Source organism: Calypte anna, chromosome 3, assembly GCF_003957555.1.
Source record: "Calypte anna isolate BGI_N300 chromosome 3, bCalAnn1_v1.p, whole genome shotgun sequence".
Classification (NCBI taxonomy): Eukaryota; Metazoa; Chordata; class Aves; order Apodiformes; family Trochilidae; genus Calypte; species Calypte anna.
The window spans coordinates 112,074,957-112,094,514 of record NC_044246.1 but is presented as its reverse complement, the minus strand read 5'-3'; the positions used below and the strand labels follow the sequence as shown (position 1 = coordinate 112,094,514).

The window sequence follows — 19,558 nt, the reverse complement described above, 5'->3', positions numbered from 1 at the left end:
TTACAGGACTTAATCCTGTCAGGATCTTTCTCTTTTTCACTGTAAAGCCTTTGCTGTCAGACACAAAGGAAGAAATTTTACTTGGGTGAGAGACAGCTGAAGGTCAAGAAATTAAATTTCCATGGGCCCTGCACTGCAGGGGTGGTGATGGCTCCAGCCATGCTCTCCAGTGCTTGGTGCACCCTCTGTGCCAGCATACAGAGATGCTGGGAGCAATCCTGATCCTTGTTGAGGTACCTTTCCCACCATCAGCAGGGAATGCCCAGGAGACAAATCACAATCCCATCAGTATGGACAGAGGAGAAGGTTGGGACTGAGCCCACTTGCATGAAGACAGAAAGGGTCTCACCTGCCTTCCACAATGCAACAACAGAAGAGCTGGAGGTGGTTTGAAGTCAAGGAGAAGCAACCAAGGGCCAGGAGAGAGGAGATTGGAGAAATCATTTATTGGCAGAGTTGTTCCAATCACACAGAACCCCCCCAGCTCTGGCTGAGGAAGCAGAGGTGAGGGGCTACAGTGCAATGCAAGGGAGAATCTGCTTCAGCCTCAGCTCAGCAAGATAACTTTGTGCTTTAAAATTAAAAAAAAAAAAAAAAGAACAACAAAAGCTCTTCCACTATATTAGTGTTGGTAAATCCCATGATTCCTCCTACACACCTATTACACCTCCCCTGGTAACAAAAATAAGGTTCTTCTTAACACCTGTGGCTCCAAAATGAAAAGCTTCAGTTCTGGCCAAGTTAGTGAGATACTTCCAAGCCATCTGCATGAGCTTCCTGCAGCAACATCCCTGGTTTCTGCTCAGCACCTGCAGCCCCCAAGCACCTCAGCAATTTGGGATGCCAAGGAACCTTTGCCAAGGCACCACCCAAGCTGCCCAGCCATGGTGGAGAAGTGGTTTTGCTCCTTCCCATCTGCTTCCAGGTGCTTGGCAGGACATTTGATGGATGGCTCATGGGAGCTCCAGCCAAGCCCTTCCTTAGGCTCAATAACCCCAAATTACAGCAGAAAAGAAAAACAAAAAAAAAACAAAAAACAACCCAACCAACCAAACATCTAAGGACCAAGTGGTTTAACAATAAAAGTGGATGGAGCAGAGCAAGCCATGCATAGAGGACTTGGTGCAGGCAGGAGGGACTTTACCCAGAGCCAGCCCCACATCAAGCTGGGCAGCATTTTGTCATTAATAGGTCCAAATTTAGTCAATTCAAGGCCCACCCTAATGTACCTTGCTCATTTGGGGTGCTAAGAGCCAGAGTGACCCAGCCAGAGGTGCCCAAATCACACCCACCCCATGGCTTTCCCAGCAGGGTCCATCTCCGCTGCCCTACCAAGTCCCATTGTCCCAGCACAAAGCTACTGCTTCCCAGTAAACAGACTGGGCTGGAAGGGGTCCAGGCTAACCAAATACCAGGGTGCAAGCTGTCAGCCAGCTCTCCAGCAGTCCTTTGAGCAGGGAAGGTCCCAGAGCTGTGACCCAGCAGGAGCAGAGGGCTTGCAGAGAGCAACTCCACCCCCAGCTCCAACATAGGACTGAAAAAAAAACCCCAAAAAACCAAAAACCCCCCCACCCAAAAAAAAAACAAAACCCAAACCCAAAAAAACCCAAAAAAAAAAAAAAAAAAAAAAAAAAAAAAAAAAAAAAAAAAAAAAGATAAAAAGCTTTAATAAAGTAACCTCAACTACAGTCTCTTAGAAGGAAGGGGCTCTCCACCCAACCCACTATCAGTTAAAAGCTTCAGGGACTTGGGAGAATTTGTGGTTTGGTCACGGTTACATCTTCTTCCAGTACTGCTCTGGCCTGGGGATGCCAGCCACGACCTCAGACTCGATGCCACAGTGGTCTTCTCCTCGGAGGATTTTGAAGAAGCCTGGAAACACACCAAGAGGAGAAAAAGTCAACCTCCCCACGACGCCCAGGAGACCCAGAGAGAGGGGGTTCCCCTGTCACCCGTGGGTGGTCTCTCACCATTGTCCCCCCAGTCTGTGTTCCAGGAGTTGGCAGCCAGCCAGTAAGGAGTGTCATTGTCAACCCCCCAGCCCAGGAGCCGGATGGCGTGGCCACCAACCTGCTCTCCAGACACGTGCTGGTAGACACCTAGAAGACAACAAAAGGGAGATGTCAATGGGGGCCACATCCTTCCCCCCCCCAACACCTCAGACCACTGCCAGCTTGGGAGACATCTCCAGCAAAGCCCAGGGAGCAGCTGAGAAGGTTTTCTGGTTAAACAGAAACTTGAAAGCTTCGTGGAGAGTCTGGTGATAGGATGTGGGACACCCAGGGATACTCAGCAAAGGGTCCTCAGGGTGGCACATCCCAAGAAGTTCAGAACAGGGAACTGGGACGCACATATGGAAGAGACATCTGCCCTAGGATTTCACCTCAAGTCCTAGATGTTGTTTTCAGCTCTAATTCCAGGACCTCTCTGTTAGGGCCTCCACACAGAGCCCCTCTTTTCCCCTTGCTATAACCCAATGGACACAGGAGATGGTATCTACTCACACTCATGAAATAATGAACTGGAGTTGTCCTTTCAGACTTGAGTAGAAGGACAAAGGCCACACAAGACAGACCCTATGGATGAAGTAGGGAACAGGGCTTCCTAAAACCTCAGTGCTGATGCTCACCAGACTTGTACATCAGGAAATCCTCATAGACAATAAAGGCTCCTTCCACTGGGCCATTCTTGTAGATCTCAGCCATGATTTCCTTCTCACTGCGAGGGACACCATAGGATGTGAAGCCTGGAAAAAAAATCCCACCATTACTATGGCATCATCAGGCTGCAGGTCTTGGGACAGCTGGACAGAGCCTGCTCAGCATGGCCCAGCATGAAGCCTTCTCCACTTTGAGGTTAAATTCAACCCCAGCTGCTCCAGAGGCACTGACACAACCTACAGAAGTGGGCTCCAACCATCCCTCTTCCAGAGGGAATGATTTAACCCAATCCTGTTCCATAACCAAAGATCTATTCCAGACAGCTTTGGTGGGAAGTACATCCTCATTACCAAAACTACCCAAATACCTTGAGGCTTAGACAAATCTCCAGGAAGCAGCTGCACTACCCTACATGTCTAGAAACCACCCAGGAGTAAGAATCATAGAATGGGTTGGGTTGGAAGGCATCTTAAACATCATCCAGTTCCAACCCCCTGCATGGGCAGGGACACCTCCCACAGCCCAGGGTGCTCCAAGCCCCATCCAACCTGGGCTGAGACACTGCCAGGCATGGGGCAGCCACAATTCCTCTGGGAAACCTGGGCCAGGGGCTCAGCACCCTCAAATTAAATCATTTCTTCCTAATGTCCAACCTAAATCTCCCCTCTTCAAGAGTTAAACCACCTCCTTGCAGGAACTGTAGAGAGCAATAAGGTCTCCTCTCAGCCTTCTCTTCTCCAAACTAAACATTCCCAATTCATAGAATCATGGAATCACAGAATGGTTGGGGTTGGAAGGGACCTTAAAGCTCATCCAGTTCCAACCCCCTGCATGGTCAGGGACACCTCCCCCAGCCCAGGGTGCTCCAAGCCCCATCCAACCTTGGCTGAGACACTGCCAGGGATGGGGCAGCCACAGCTTCTCTGGGCATCCTGGACCAGTGTTTCCTCACCCTCACAGTCAAAATTTTGGAGGTGGCTTTGACACCCACAGGGCTCTCACCATCATGCTCTTCAACCCCCAGAAGAATTCCTATCAATTCCCCTCCCCCCATCTTGCCTTCCTCTCAGCAACCACAACTTCATCTGCCAGGCTGATGTTTGCTCCGTCTATCCCAAGGATAGGAAAAAAACAGATGTTGAAAAAAACAAAAAAACCAAAACAAACCAACCACCTCCCCTTACCATAGTGCTTGTCCTCCTTGTAGGAAGGGGAGTAACCTGCTTCACAGCGCCTGCTGCACCTGGGGGTCTCTCCCCCCTCCCCAGTGCAAGGTGGCCGAGAGCCATTGACGTGATGCTCACAGGGTGGGATGGAGTAGGGACGGCAGCCTGGGAAGGACAGAGGCAGCAGCATCAACTGGTTGTCCTCACCCCCCCTCCCTGTCCCCAACAGCCCCTCTGGAGGAGGCAGCAGAAGCCCCAAGAAAGGGCTTTGTGAGCCAGAAACTCCATAGAGCAGACCTGGCACTGCCAGGGGAGCACCAACAGGTTTCCTTCTGGACCAACTTCCCACCACCTCCCCCCTCTTGACAAAGTGATGGAAAAGATGGAAATATGAACCAACTCATGGCCAGACTTGCAAGAAGTAGAAGATTCCACTCTATAATTGCTTTTTTTTTTTTTTTTTGGAGGGGGAAGGAAACGTGTCAGTAAGAGTCCTGTCCTCACCCCAAAGTGTGGTGGACTGGTCCAAGAAAAAACTCACAGCCTGATTCATTCCTGTGATGGAAGCAGGAGCCTTGTGGGGTTGTTAAATAAGGCTACTGTGCTCCTTTTCTGAATGGGTCTCCTGCCACTGGGTGCTGCTTGGGGGGACCCCAGGAAGAGCCATGGGGACAGGAGCAGCCAGCTGGGCTGGCAGAGGTGCTTGAGGAGGGAGCAGCCACAAGGATGGAGACCAGAAGAGAAGCACCCTGACCCTATAACCAAGCAGAGATGCTCCTCTGCATCCACAAGAGTATCAGCCAGGACTTACCCACATGGGAGTCATAGAGACCACCAGACACGAGGCCCCTCTCTGTCCAGTACCTCCAGGCACCAGAGGGGTAACCACCATTGCACCTGGAGAAAGAAGCAGCAGTTCCAGCTCCAGCCTGCTCAGAGCCATCCTCTTCTGAGGGAGGAAGGGGACTCAGACCCAGCTTGGGATGGTTGATGAGAAGCCTCCTGCATCTTCATCCTTTTCAAATCTGTCCCTGCCTTTCCCAGAATTTCCAGACCTCAAGACACCAAACTCTTAGGGCAAGAGACTGGTTTGGGTTGGGAGGGTCCTTAAAGCTCATCCAGTTCCAACCCCCCTGCCATGAACAAGGACATCTTCCACCAGCCCAGGGTGCTCCAAGCCCCATCCAACCTGGGCTGAGACACTGCCAGGGATGGGGCAGCCACAGCTTCCTTGGGAAACCTGGGCCACAGTTTCACCACCTTCACAGCAAAGAATTTCTTCCCAAGATCTCATCTCAATCTCCCTTCTTGCAGCTTGAAACCTTCCCCTTTCCCCTATCACTCCAGGCCCTTGTAAAAATCTCTCCTCAGCTTTTCTGTAGCCCTTCAGGCACTGGAAGGTGCTCTAAGGTCTCCCTGGAGCCTTCTGCAGGCTGAGCCACCCTAACCCTCTCAGCCTGGCTCCAGAGCAGAGCTGCTCCAGACCTCTGTTCATCTTTGTGGCCCTAAGAAGGACCTAAGAGCACCCATGCCTCCAAATGCCAGAGCAGAGTTACCTCTTGACCAGGTCCCTGGCCAACCTGTGCCTCCAGGAGCAGCAGAAGTCACACAACTTGGAGACCCAGCTCCCCACCCTGCTCTCAGCAATTGCAAAAAAAACCCAAAAAAAACAACTTTGGGGCTATTAGAAGAGCCAACTCAGTATGGGAAAGCATCACTGGGTGCTGGTCCTCCCTGCACCATCCACCATCACCCAGCTACTGCTGGAGGCAGAATGTGGCCCCAATGGGGCTTCCACATGCAGTCCCCTCTCTGTTCCCACCTAACTCCAGGATCTCCAGAACAAACCCCCTGCTTGTTAGGAGGACAGGGCTGAAAAGGATCAGCATCTTCAGGTCGTGTCCTTTCTCCTCCCACCCACTTTTTAACTTCCCAAGGACCAAGAGCAGCTCACCCCATGCCACACTCGAAGCCACAGCACGACAGCAGGTCCTCTGCCGAGACCTCCACGCTCACCTGGGCGTTGCTGTGGACACAGATTCTGTCTGAAATCGCTTCTACAGCACCAAAAGCCTGCGGGCAGACCCAAAAAGCCCATGAGATGACCGCCTAGAGCTGGCCAGGGGGAGAGAAACCAGGCAACCTCCTGGCAATGAGCACAGCAAGCATGAAGCCTGGCTAGAAGAAGCCCACCCTCCAAGAAGCTCAGATGCTGCAGGGGACACCATGTGTCCCCCCCATCTATGCAGTTGAGCACCAAACTGTAGCAAAATGACCTTAAATGGCCCAAGGTCTTACCCAGCAAGAGCCACAAGAGCCCTGGTCCCTTATCTCATTGATGGTGGGACAGTTTGGCCATGCTGTCCGGGAGTCAAAGCTGTCGGGCAGCTCCATGTCTGCAGCAAATTCTACCCTGCAAGTGAGAAGAAGAAAGTCCAGTTATAGGAAAACCAGTGTGACAGGACTGGGTGCACAGGACTCCCCAAGCTCCTCTGGAGGTGTCCTGGAGAACCCAGAGTGCTCTTGTTGGTTGCTTAATGAAGGAGAATGATTACTTCTGAAGTCCTGAGACCAGGCCAGCAGCTCCTTCCAGTGTTTTAAGTTCCCAGCTGTACAAATTACATGACTGGTCAAGTATCTGGCACTGCAGAGGGTGGACATTTGTCCCATGAATGCTTCTGTGACTAACTCCATGCACAGTGTCCACCCACCTGCTCCAGACACACAACCTTCTACAGGGTCCCCACCTTCTTGTCCCATCACTCACCTCTCAGGAAGCTTGGGTCCACCCAGGAAGGTGCCACAGAGCTTCTTCACATAACTCATGTCAGCATTGTGGAAGTTGTGCCCTGCCTGGGAAGAGACACAGAGAAATGGGACATAATTCTTCACAGCCACCAAGTGCTGGGACCAGCCTGGTTCTCCAGATCTCCCTCAAACCCAACCAGTGTCTGACACTTGCTGTAAAACCCAGGGACCAAGAGCCAAAATACCTCTAGACAAAGAACACAGCTTCTTCCAGGGTTGCTGCATCATGACCAGTAAACTAAGGTCCAACTTTAGGCTTGGCCACAGCACCCTGGCTAAGAAAGCTTTGGACAGGTCACCAGCACAGCTTGACACCTCCTGCTTCTTTCCATCCTTCCACAGAGTTTCCTACTCTACAAAGTCATCAGTGCTCTGCTCCCAAGAGGAGAAACTCCACTTGCTGTTACCTTGAGAGCATCATCTCACTGGAGAAGTCAATGGGGACCAAGGCCTGGTTTGATCCAACCACCATGGTGAGACACCCAAACCTCAGCTATTAAGTCCCACAGCCAGACTATTGAGCAATGTATCAAAAAAAAAAACCCCAAAACAACCTGGTACTCACCTTCCAGGTGGTGTTGAGCTTGTTTATGTGGTTGACCAAGTCATTGGAGAGAGGAGGGTAGTATGGAATGCTGCGAGCATTGGCAAAGGCCACCAGGACACAGAGGATGGACAGGGATGGCCACATCTTGGCTCAGAACAGGACACTGCACCTGCAGGCAGAGTTGGACATCATTGAGAACCTTCCCAAGGTTGGCTTGGACCACGAGTGAGGGCTTGGCAAAAGGACAACCACCACAGCAGCACGTGGGAGGGCAAAACACGTGGCTGTGGGAAGTCCTTCCCAATCCCAACTTATTCCAAAGGTCAGAAGAGACGCAGGAGCAGCCTCAACCTCTCTCCTCAGAAGAACCCAGACAAAGCAACACTGTTTGTTGACCACTGCATGATTAGAAGCAGCAGGAACTAAAAAAAAAATAATCTTCTGAAGTAGATCCAAGGGATTTGGAGGGTATTAAAAGCTGTGTTTAAGTCCACAATGCTGGAGAAGAAGGATGAGGAGAAGAAGGAGGTGATTCCCACCACGGTGGCAAACTGCAGGCAGGGTTGGAGCCCCAGGGACTTGCAGTGCTCTGCCCTTTGAAGATCATCCCTCCAGATCACATTTTTGGGCTTTAAGGTCTCCTTTTTGTCAGCCCATTGCCCTGGGGACCATGACTCGGGTCACAACCCCATGACAGGGACCCCATGACCGTGCACATGAGAGCTGCCTCTGCTCACCCCCCTTGGGGCTTTTCACCAGGGTGGCTGCAAAGCCACCTCCCTTGCCACAAGACACCAGGAAAGTCCCAATTCGGGGGACAGAGAGGCAGGGGAAATACAGGAGCATGACAAGAGCCACACAAGCACCACCCAGCCAAAGATGCTCCAGTGCTTGATGGTTTCTCTGCTCTCCTGTCCCCCTGAACCTATTGCAATTCAAACCCCAGCTCTACCACCTACCATGTGCTCCATGTTCCCATTCACACAGAGAGCCCACCAGAGGTCTGCTTGACCTCTGCAAACATAGCAGGAAACCTTTTTCCTTCTCCAAAACCTCCCAGCTCCTCTTCCACCAATGCCACGAGCACCCTGAGGAGCTTTGATGCCAGTGAGTGACCCAAGACCTCAGATACAGAACAGCAGCCTGAACAGCAGAGCTATTTAGGCTCCAATTCACAGAATCCCAGACTGGTTTGGGTTGGAAGTGATCTCAAAGCTCATCCAGTTCCAACCCCCCTGCATGGGCAGGGACACCTCCCACAGCCCAGGGTGCTCCAAGCCCCATCCAACCTGGGGAGAGACACTGCCAGGGATGGGGCAGCCACAGCTTCTCTGGGAAACCTGGGCCAGGGGCTCAGCACCTTCTCAACAAAGGATTTCTTCCCAAGATCTCATCTCAATCTCCCTTCTTTCTGCTTGAAACCATTCTCCCTCATCCCATTCCACCAGGCCCTTGTCTTAAGTCCTCCAGTTTTCCTGGAGCCCCTTTAGGCACTGGAAGATGCTCTAAGGTCTCCCCGGAGCCTTTTTTTCTCTAGGCTGAAGAATCCCAACTCTATCAGCCTGGCTTCAGCCCTCTGATTATCTTTGTGGCCTCCTCTGGACTCTCTCCAACAGTTCCAAGTCTGTTGGTGGCTTCAGAACCAGGCACAGTGCTTGAGGTGACATCTCACCAGAGCAGAGGAGGAGAATCCCTTCTCCCTTGACTTGCAGCTCACGCTGCTGCTGATGCAGCCCAGGACACAGCTGGTTTTCCTCCTCACCTAGAAGGTATCATCAGCTTTGGAAGCCTGGGCTGAAGATTTCCCAGGCAAATACCCCTGAGGAGGATGGAGAGACAGCTCCTGCCAGCAGCTCTCCAGCCCTGCAGCAGCAAAGCTTGCTGAGCAGGGACTCACATGGGCATTTCCATCCTGGCTGCCTCCACCCACTCAAAGCCAAATTCAGCCTTGCCAGAGAAAACCCAGCAAGGCTGTCCTACTTTCCACCAACCACAAAGCCCAGAAAACTGCAGCTAATTGCATAAAGGGTTTTTTTTTTCTTCCTCCCCCTTCTTCCTTTCACCATTTATCGATTTCTCTTCCAAGCATTCAGCAGGATGCTCAGCCCAAAACTTGTTGAGTTCAAGCAGCACATGTGGCCTTCTGCCCCCAGATCTCACCTCTTTCAGGCCCAGAAGGGTCATTTCCCTACATGGGCATGTCCAGAATTCCATCAAATAAGGCCCTAGGGAGCACTCTCTAGTGGCAGTTTTCATCCCATAAGCAAGAATTTGGCCTGAGGATCTCCAGGAGTCCTTTCATACCACAGGTGCTGGAGGAGTCACAGAGGACCTTAAATTAACCCAGCTTAGCATCTCCCTTCTCACCAGGAGCAAAAGCTCCCCTAGCTCCAACTCTTCCCTTGGTCACAGCCTTGATGTCCCAGCACAAAGGAGGAACACAACCTTACAGAGCCATTAATGAACCAGAACCAGCACAGGCCATGGTGACCCATCCTGTTCCTGACCCAGCCCCCAAGAGAAGCCCTGCTCCCTGGTCAGCACTGGAGTCAGCTCATCCCCTCTCTTGCCCTTACCAGCTGCTTGTCCCACTGCCTGCAATGACATGGGGACAGGTAGGGAGCAGTCATCCACTCCACTACCAGCACCTGGGATCAGAAGATTGGATGAGCAGAACCACAGAACCATAGAATCATCCTGGTTGGAAAGGACCTTCAAGATCACTGAGTCCAACCCTCAGTCCCACACCACTAAATCTCCCAAAGTGCCACATGTATTTGTTTTTTGAACACCCCCAGGGATGGTGACTCCACCACCTCCCTGGGCAACCTTTTCCAATGCTTTATTACTCTTCAAGTGAAGAAATTTTCCTCATCTCCAACCTGGTGCAATTGGAACCCATTACCTCTCATCCTATCACTCAAAATAAACGAATAAATAATAAAATAAACCTACCCCCACCCCGTGCTTCCTGCAGTGAACATTAATACTTTCTGTAGCACAGAAAAGAGGTATTTTTGAGGCCAGAAGTCACCTGATCTCCTTTTGTTTCCAGCAGGATGCTTGGAAATTTGCTGACATCCTGAAACCCTCCCGTGGCCGTCTGCCTGCTCGCACCCAGCTCCTGATGGACAGCCACAGGAGACCTCACATCCTCAGCTTACCAGCCCACACCAGCTCCAGGCAACCTGAAACCAAACTGAAAAAAGATCCCAGACCCTTTGCCTCCTTAACAAGCTCTCCAACTTTAAGCTTTGCTGCAAGAGGTGGCCCAGGGCCAGCAAACCAGCAGGGAAACTGCAACCCAAATAGCTGGGAGCCAGTCGGTCCTTTCAGCAAGCCAACCTCTTGCCAAGTCTCCCACGGGCATGAGGTTTTGGGTTTCTTGTTTTGGAGGATGCTGATCCTCCTCTCAGTTGGGAAAGGATTATCCCAAGAACTGGGTGGAGAATAAAGAGGAAATCCTTGATGGCACGGGACAGGGGTTTTAGCAAGGCCTCTAGGGAAAGGACAAGGGGTGGTGTTTTAAAGTAAAAAGAGGGAAGATTTAGGCTGGATATGATATTAGGAGGAAATTTTTTACATTGAGGGTGGTGAGACAATGGCCCAGGTTGCCCAGAGAGGTGGGAAATGCCCTGGAAACATTCCAGGTCAGATCACACAGTGCTTAGATCAACCTGATCTGGTGGAAGATGTCCCTGATTACTGCAGGGGAGGTGGACAAGATGGCCTGTAAAGGGTCCTACCCACCCAAACCATTCTGTGAGTCTATCAAGTCTCCCATGGGCTTGAAGTTTTGGTGGGGGAGCTGCTACACTCAGCTGGATGGCACAGAGTACCCCAAAACCTGGCTGGAGAAGGAAGGGGAAATCATAGAATCACAGAATGGTTTGGGTTGGAAGAGACCTTAAAGCTCATCCAGTTCCAACCCCCTGCATGGTCAGGGACACCTCCCACAGCCCAGGGTGCTCCAAGCCCCATCCAACCTGGGCTGAGACACTGCCAGGGATGGGGCAGCCACAGCTTCTCTGGGAAACCTGGACCAGGGTCTCACCACCCTCCATCAAAGCATTTCTTCCCAACATCACAGCTGAATCTCCCCTCTTGCAGTTGGAAACCCTTCCCCCTCATCCCATCCCTCCACGCCCTTGTCCAAACTCCCTCCCCAGCTTTCCTGGAGCCCCTTCAGGCACTGGAAAGTGCTCCAAGTTCTCCAAGGAGCCCTCTCAGAGAGAAGTTCTCCCTCCTTGATCTCATGTGACTTCTCCCTCCTTACCCACCCCACTCTCCCCCATGACTTTATCAAGTGCACTGTGTCCTCCAGATCTGCAAGCAGAGAGCCAAGGCAAAGGACTCAGGATGAATTTCTGCTGACAGTGAGTCACATGCAGCCAGAGACACACACACACACACCAACCCCTGTGGCCAGACACACACACACACACACACCAGCCCCTGTGGCCAGACACACACACACCCCCCAACCCCTGTGGCAGCCTGGCCATGGTAAGATGCAGAAGCTGCTGCTCTCCACCATCACTCCCCTCTCCTCACCAACACGGTGCAGTGAGATGCTTCTTGTGTTATCACTCCTGTGCTTCCCCACCACCACCACTATCTCCTCCCCACAGGCTTCCCTCTGCCTAAAAGCCCCTTTAAAAAAAAAGCTTGGAAAAAAAAAAAAAAAGCTGCTTGAACCACTCCCAAAAGAGCAGCACCCAAACCGAACTTGTGTAACAACTGCTGCACCCATTTTTACTTCTTGAAAGGTCCCTTCCAGCCCAAACCCATTTTGTGATCTCCTGAAGCCAGGAGTTTCTCCAAAAACCCCTGGAGATCCTTTCTCCTTTCCTAGAACGTCAGAGGTTGGAAGGGACCTCTGAGATCATTGAGTCCAATCCCCCTGGCCAGAACAGGACCAGAACTAAGGCAGGTCACTCTGCAATGCATTCAGAGAGGTCTTTGCAAGCCCCAGCTCTCTTGGAGGTCACCTCACAGCTTCAGGATCACCTTGGTTAAGGTTGGTTTTGCAGGTCACATGCCACCACAGCCCATCAGCTGAAAACCAGAAGCAGAGCTCAGCTGGTGGACTTCTGAAGACACAGCAGCAACCTCTCCAGGTGGCATGAGGATGTTAGGGGCTTGCAAAGATTCCCCTAAAGCTGCTCCTTGGGCTGCAGACCTGAGTGCTGAGGACAAGCCCCCTGCCCAGTGAGCTGGTAATACAATTTCTTGAAGAATGAGGAAGAAATAACTCCAGAAAGCTTCTACCCACCAGCACACCTGCCCTTAGGCAGGACTCTCACTGTTCAGCCAGCTGGTTGCTTAAAAAGAGAAAATCTGGGCCACCTGGGTGCAGCTCTTGCATTTCTCAGCCAGCAAAGGCTGAAACTGAATGTTCAGGAGCTGCTCAGAGCAGCTGCAGCATGCAAGGGAAGGGAGCATCCGAAGCAAGATGGCTGCTGGGGATGCTGCACCACCCACATGCAGTCCCTCTGCAAGGCAGGGAGGAGGGATGGAGCTGACATCACCCTGGTGCCTTCTCCATCCTTCCCTACCAGGAGATTTTGGAGCCAGAGGCACTTCCCTGCCTGCTTTCCCAGGGAAATGAGCTCCAACTCTTTGGATCACATTATGCCACCCATCAGCAGGGTCCCACAGCCTCCTCCCAGGGAGATGCACACAGTGTCCAGATGAGCAAACCCCTCTGCAGAGCCCTTTCACCAAGCTCTTCTCCACACCAGGCAGAAACCAAAGCCCACAGAGCCCTGTTTAACCAGCTATTTCTCAGCACAATCCACAAAAACCCCCAAAACAGGCTATTCCAAACCCAACTCCCATGACTCAGGGGAGGCAGCTCAAGCCATGAGACAACCTCACCGCCCTCAAGCATCTCTCACCTCCTCCACTGTCTGGGCCAACCCCCCCCAGGCACAGACAGAGGCAGCTCTCCACCCTTTTCTCAAGCTTTGAAGAAGATAAAAGCTGTCCCACCCCTCCTGGCTGAGAGCTTCCCAACTCATGTGTCCTCCTCCAACCCTTTGAGCTTTGCCCTTTGTTCTCTCCCCCAGTGTTTGTGCATGACTCTGAGCCACAAGAAAACAGGAGTATGCAGGAAGGCATCCAGCTCAGCTTGCTGTGTCACCTTGGTGGCCCCTCCTGGGCCTGGTGGTTTCATCACATCATTATCAAAGCTTGATTTATTTTCTTTTTGGTCTTAAAAAATAGATACATCTAAAAACACAAGGAGAAACCACTCTTCCCCAACCCCTCGTCCCTTTCCAGCAAAGCCAAACCATTAGCCCAGGTTGGATACCTGGCAAAATAAACACCCCACGGAGATCATTTGTGGTGCTCCCCTCTTCTGCTTGCACAGGGAAGTTCAAGATTCCTCCCAAATGGAGCTGCACTGATTGCTTTTTCACTCCAATCTCTAAACCAGACTCTCTCACAAGCCCTCAGCCACCCACAAAACCTTTCCCTTCACCCTCAGTTTTGCAACCCGGAGGTGAAGAGGAGAAGGAAACGATTTTTGCCGGATCACCCCCCAGAGCTGAATGCATGGGGTGACAAATTTACTCTGCAGCCCGGACAGACGTGAGGCAGCTTTCAGCCAGAGCCATCTTCAAGCCACGGTTCTGGTGCCAGCCCGGAGCTGGCCCGTGCATCACGAGATGTTCCCAAAAGCACTTCAGCTGGTGCCAAACCTCAGCCTCAGCTGACAGCAAGGCTGGGGGCTGGGGTTGGGTTTGGTTTTTTCCTTTTTTTCCTTTTTTCTTTATTTTTTTTTCATTTTTTAAATTTTTAAGTTTTATTTATTTATTTTTATTTCTTTTTTTCAGTTTTCTTTCTGAAAACAACGGGGTCCTCTCCCCTCCCTTGCCACTGAGAACTCCGGACCGGTTTGGGTTGGAAAGGACTTTATAGATGATTTCCTCTCAACCCCCCTGCCACGGCCAGGGTCACCTCCCACCATCCCAGGTTGCTCCAAGCCCCATCCAACCTAACCTGAGACACTGCCAGGAAGAAGGGGCAGGAAAATTTGCTGCTTTTTGAGCGGAACGAGGATCCCAGGGGCTCTCACTTCCAACAACCTCCCTCCCACCCCCCCTCCCCCCCAAAAAAACCACCCCACAGCTAGAAAACAGAGGAGACTCTTTTGCTGCCCTAAGCAGTGTCCCCAAGCCCCGCCGTGCAGCTCAGCATCCCCTCCCTCACCTCCTACCCCCCAGCCCCGCATCCCCGGCCCGCCGAGACTCGCCGAGACTCACCGCCCCGCACAGCCCCGCACGGTCCCCTCCGCTCCCGCGATCTCCCGAGCGGCCTCGGAAGGGGCAGATCTCGGCGGCTGAGTCATCCCGGGATCGGCCCGCCCCCCCCGTGACTGCATCCTGCCTGCTGCCCGCCTCCTGCCTGCCCTCTGCTTGTTCCCTCCCTGTTCTCTGCCTGTCTCTGACCCTCGGTCCCTCCATCCCTCCATCCCTGCATCTCTGCATCCCTCCATCCCTCCGTCCTTCCATCCCTGCATCCCTCCGTCCCTCCATCCCTCCGTCCCTGCATCTCTGCATCCCTGCATCCCTCCGTCCTTCCATCCCTGCATCCCTCCGTCCCTCCATCCCTCCTGCTTCCATCCCATCTCCTTCTCCTCCTCCATCCTCCCCCAGTCTCACCTGCATCCCACCCGCTTCCCTCAGCCATCTCATTTCCATCCCGCCCGCATCCCTGCATCCCAGCTTGTCTCCCTCCCTGATCATTTTCTTCTCCAGCCTCTCCATCACGAATTCCACCTGCACTCCACCTCCACCCTTCCTCAATCCCACCCGCATTCCTTCTCCAGCCTGTCTCCATCCCGTCTGGTTTTCCTCCTCCAAACTGCCTGCATCCTTCCTCATTCCCACCTCTATCCTTCCTCAGTCCCACCTGCTGAGGGTGGATACCACTTGATTCCCTCCTCCTGTTTATCTGCATTCCCGCTCCAGCCTGCTTCCATCCCAGCCAGTTTTCTTCTCCAGCCTCCTCAATCCCACCTATATTACCACTCCATCCCTCCTCAATCCCACCCCTGTGCCTCCTGCTTCCTTTGTTCATCCTGTCTCCACCCCTTCTCCAGCCTGCCTCCACCCTATCTGATTTTCCTCCTCAACCTCCTCAATCCCACCTGCATCCTCCTGCTTCCCACCTCCAGCCTGTCTCCATCCCATCCACCTTTCCATCTTCATCCTGCCTTCATCCCACCACTCTCTTCTCTCCATCCCTGCCTGCATCCCACCTCCAACCAAGCTCCATCCTGCCTGCTCCATCATCTCTCCATCCCCTGCCTCCATCCTCCCAGGATCCTTTCAAGTTTTCACCTAGAATGTCCAGCAAGTTTTTACTCTCTTCTTACTGTGTTAAGTGATGTTTTTCCCCTCGTTTTGGCCACTTTTCAGAAGTGTGAACAGCACCAAAAAGTCATTTTAAGAGCCACTTTCAAGCCACAGTGATTCTAAAGCTCCTCTTTTACATCAGAGACCCTCAATTTACTTCCTTTCTCACCTCTTCCTAGGAGAAGGTGGGGATAAAGTAGGAATTGTTCTTCATATATTTATTTTCTATAATTTTTTATTTGTTTTCTACCTTTTGTCAGGTTTATTTTATATGTTCCTTAGAAATCAGTGAGTATATGGTGGTTTTTTACCCTGCAATCATTTATAGATGATCACTCAATGATCTCTGAGGTCCCTTCCAACCCAGCCAATTCTATGAATTCTATGAATTTTGGGGTCACATTAACATTTTAAAGATTGATTTTGGTTTAGAAGGCTTCCTAGTGAAGGGATAAACAAACAAACAAACAAAAAAAACAGCAGAAAAATAATATTTAATACGCTTGGCTGCATACCCCAGTATTTGTGCAGTAAAACTGGAGTTGTTCTTGCTTCATTTAAGTGTCTTTATGCTTTAATACCTGGAGTGTAAGGACCCTTGGACCATTGTCTGTCTTTATATATAATATTTAACCAGCAAAGAGTGAGGCTCCATGCTATGTTGCCCTGTATGCTTTGGCAAATAAAGTAAAAATAAGAAAGTAAATAAATCACTTGTAACCTGCCCGCCCTCCCTCTGACTCTCCCAGGATTTCTTCATTCTGTTTATAACTCTCCCATTTCTGTGGTTTTTTCCCTGTTGCCTGGGAGGTTTTGTTGACGTAAACCACAGGGAAAACCAAATAAACAAGGAGTTTTATCCTGCCCTTTATAGGATCTGCCTCAGCAGCTCCTTGGTGCCACCAGCATGGTGGGGGATGCTGCTGGCAGGGGTTATCCCCAGTGCTTGGGTTTTCCCAGCATCTTAAAGAATCCCACACTGGTTTGGGTTGGAAGGGACCTTAAAGCTCATCCAGTTCCAACCCCCTGCATGGACAGGGACACCTCCCACAGCCCAGGCTGCTCCCAGCCCCATCTGTCCCATCGTGAAGGTCACTGATAAGGATGCTGAACAGGACTGGACCCAGCACTGATGCTTGGGGAACTCCACCAGTTATGGGTCTCCATCTGGACTCTGAGCCATTGACCACCACGTTTTGGGCTCTGTTATGGAGCCACTTCTTAATCCATCTCACTGCAGATTATTCTAACTCCACATTTCCAGAGCTTGCTTTAAATTTGTTTAAATTTGTTGCTTTAAACTGAGAATCAGCCACTACTGAAGATTTTTCTATCCCCATATTTCCTAAGATTGCTTTAAATTTCTTGCTTTAAATTGAGAATCAGCCACTTCTTAATCAACCTCACTGAAGATTTTTCTATCCCCACGTTTCCTGAGCTTGCTTTAAATTTAATTTGTTGCTTTAAATTGAGAATCAGCCACTACTGAAGATTTTTTTCTATCTATATCTATATCTATATCTATTCTATCTTTATCTATATCTATATCTATATCTATATCTATATCTATATCTATATCTATATCTATATCTATATCTATATCTATATCTATATCTATTCTATCTTTATCTATATCTAAGCTTGCTTTAAATTTTTTGCTTTGCATTGAGAATCAGCCACTTCTTAGTCTATCTCACTGCAGATTTTTCTGTCCCCACATTTCCTGAGCTTGCTTTAAACTGAGAATCAGCCCCTTCTTAACCCATCTCACTGCAGATTTTTCTATCCCCACATTTCCTGAGCTTGCTTTAAATTTCTTGCTTTAAATTGAGAACCAGCCAGCCGAGGTGTCTCTCCCTCATCATTTCCAACAACCTATCTGGGTGTTTCATCTGCACCACAGAAAACTGCTGCCTCAGAGATCTGAAAGGGCAGATCAGATGTTCATCTTGTGCTTAAACCCTTCCAGCCATCTCTTGCTTCTTGCATCTCTTACACATCCTGGCAGGGTCAGAACATCACCTGCAACTCGTTACTTGGGTTTTGGGGGCTGTGGGGAGAAGAAAGCTCATTACAGCCAGATCAGCTGCAGAGGTAAATGTCTTGCCCAGGGTGACTGATGAGCAGGATTTTAAAAAGCCAAACCCCTGCCTGTTAAATTGAAGCTGAAGGGATAAACACCAATCTAATCCTAACCTCTCCATGGGAGCTGGGAGATCATGAGTTCAACTTCTCACTCTCCAAGCTTTCAAGAGGTGAGAGAGGTGGTGCTGGAACACCAAGAATTAAATCATAGAGTGAGGTGTTTAACACTGAGCCTGGGTTTCCATCCATGCAGCAAGGCAGGTGGAAATAAGGAGGAGGGGGTCTTGGTGTCCTCCTACCCCTGTGCACTCCTCCTGCCTTGGAAAGATGATTCCTTTTAAGAGACTGAAGACCCCTCCTAGATCTGAAGGGTTCTGCAGCATCCCCTCCCCCTGCTCCTTGCAAATCCTTGCACCAGGGCACTCCAGCTCCTTGCAAACAGGGAACTCCAGTTGTGCAACCTCCCAGGGTCTGGTGATTTATCTAAGCTGAGGAGGAAGCAGATGACTTTGGCCAGAGGTGACTCAGGAATTGGTGGTGTAAGCAAAAAGCAGCTTCTTCCCATCACTGCCAGGACTGGGATTTGAATAAAGAGGGCTGCAGGACACTGCAGGCAAAATCCTTGCCTCAATTAACCAGGACCAGCAGTTTCCATCCATATCTTCTGTTGAGAAACTCTCCTTGGTTCCCTTGTTTGATCTCTCTCCTCTGCCCTCCCTTGGCTTCAAGTGAACACAATCATCTCAGTCCATGCTATGGCCAAGGAGGTACCAAAGTGTTCAGAAGATGGAACTGTTTGTCTTCATGGCTGGCATGTAAAAGAGGTAGAAAACCAAATTTTCCTACATCTGGTTTGTAGACAGACCTTTGTACCTTGAATCCTGGGGTCAGTTTTGGGCCCCTCAGGACAAGAAGGACATTAAGGGACTGGGACATGTCCAGAGAAGGGCAACAAAGCTGGGGAAGGGTCTGGAGAACAAATCTGATGAGGGACCTGGGAGTGTTCAGCCTGGAGCAAAGGAGACTGAGACCTTCTCATGCCCTACAACTCCCTGAGTGAGGTGGGAGTGAGGTGGGAATCAGACTCTTCTCAAAAGTAGCAATGAGAAACCAAGAGGAAACAGCTTCAAGTTGCACCAGGGGAGGTTTAGATTGGATATTAGGGAAAAACTCTTCCCTGCAGGGGTTGTCAGGCCCTGGCCCAGGCTGCCCATGTCACTGGTGGTGTCCCCATCCCTGGAGATGTGGTGCTGAGGCACATGGGGCAGTGGTGGCCTTGGCAGTGCTGGGCTGATGGTTGGACTTGATGATCTTCAAGGTTTTTTCCAAGCAGAATGGAAAGCAGATTCCCTGATTCTATAATCCAGGTCTGAACATTGCTGCTCATTTGGCTCAGTGTGGCCAAACTGTTCTTGCCAGCTGTGCCAGCAAGTTTTGGCTGTGATACTCTCAGATCCAGAAGTGCAGCAGCCCAGGACTGTTTTGGGGTGTTTTTTTTGTTTATTTTTTTGTTGTTTATTTGCTTGTTTGTTTTTGTTTGGTTTGATTTTTGTTTGTTTGTTTGGGTTTTGTTTTGTTTTGGTTCTTTTTGTTGGGTTTTTTTGTGGTTTTTTTGTGGTGGTTTGGTTTTTTTTTTGTTGTTGTTGTTGTTGTTGTTGCTCTAGGGTTTGGGGGTTTTTTTTTGTTTTGGGGGGTTTTTTTGGTTCATTCCCACAACTGACTGATTTTTGAGTCTATGGCAACATTGTCCATCAACTCTGTCCCCCAACAAGGGACCTTCTTTCTTTTCTCTTAGGACTGGGCCAGTTCTCCAGTGCTGCCCTCACTTCACCGTGGGGCTGGACAGGGCTTTTGTAGCTGGCAGGATGCCAGGCAGACCAAGATGTCCCTCTTGGGAAACACCTTACCTCCTGGCAACCATCCCCA

General features: G+C 50.7%; 1 protein-coding gene across 1 annotated transcript; it reads right to left on the bottom strand.

Moving 5' to 3' along the window:
* Positions 1-1,648: 1,648 nt before the first annotated feature.
* CTSB (cathepsin B) lies at positions 1,649-14,547 on the bottom strand. Its single transcript, XM_030446978.1, has 10 exons — positions 14,453-14,547; positions 7,200-7,350; positions 6,594-6,679; positions 6,125-6,239; positions 5,781-5,899; positions 4,638-4,723; positions 3,845-3,991; positions 2,630-2,746; positions 1,971-2,099; positions 1,649-1,872 (listed from the first exon to the last, which is right to left on the bottom strand). The coding sequence occupies exons 2-10, from the start codon at positions 7,323-7,325 to the stop codon at positions 1,775-1,777; spliced, it is 1,023 nt and encodes a 340-aa protein (XP_030302838.1). The 5' UTR covers positions 7,326-7,350; positions 14,453-14,547; the 3' UTR covers positions 1,649-1,774.
* Between the last annotated feature and the right edge of the window lie 5,011 nt (positions 14,548-19,558).

Bases quoted from the DNA above. Each gene is read 5' to 3' on its own strand.
- CTSB (XM_030446978.1), bottom strand. From the start codon at position 7,325: ATGTGGCCATCCCTGTCCATCCTCTGTGTCCTGGTGGCCTTTGCCAAT. The intron at 3,992-4,637 runs GTAAGTCCTGGC...TGTCCTTCCCAG, and splicing joins TCTCTATGACTCCCATGTGG to GCTGCCGTCCCTACTCCATC. The intron at 2,747-3,844 runs GTAAGGGGAGGT...TTTTTTTTCCAG, and splicing joins CAAGGAGGACAAGCACTATG to GCTTCACATCCTATGGTGTC.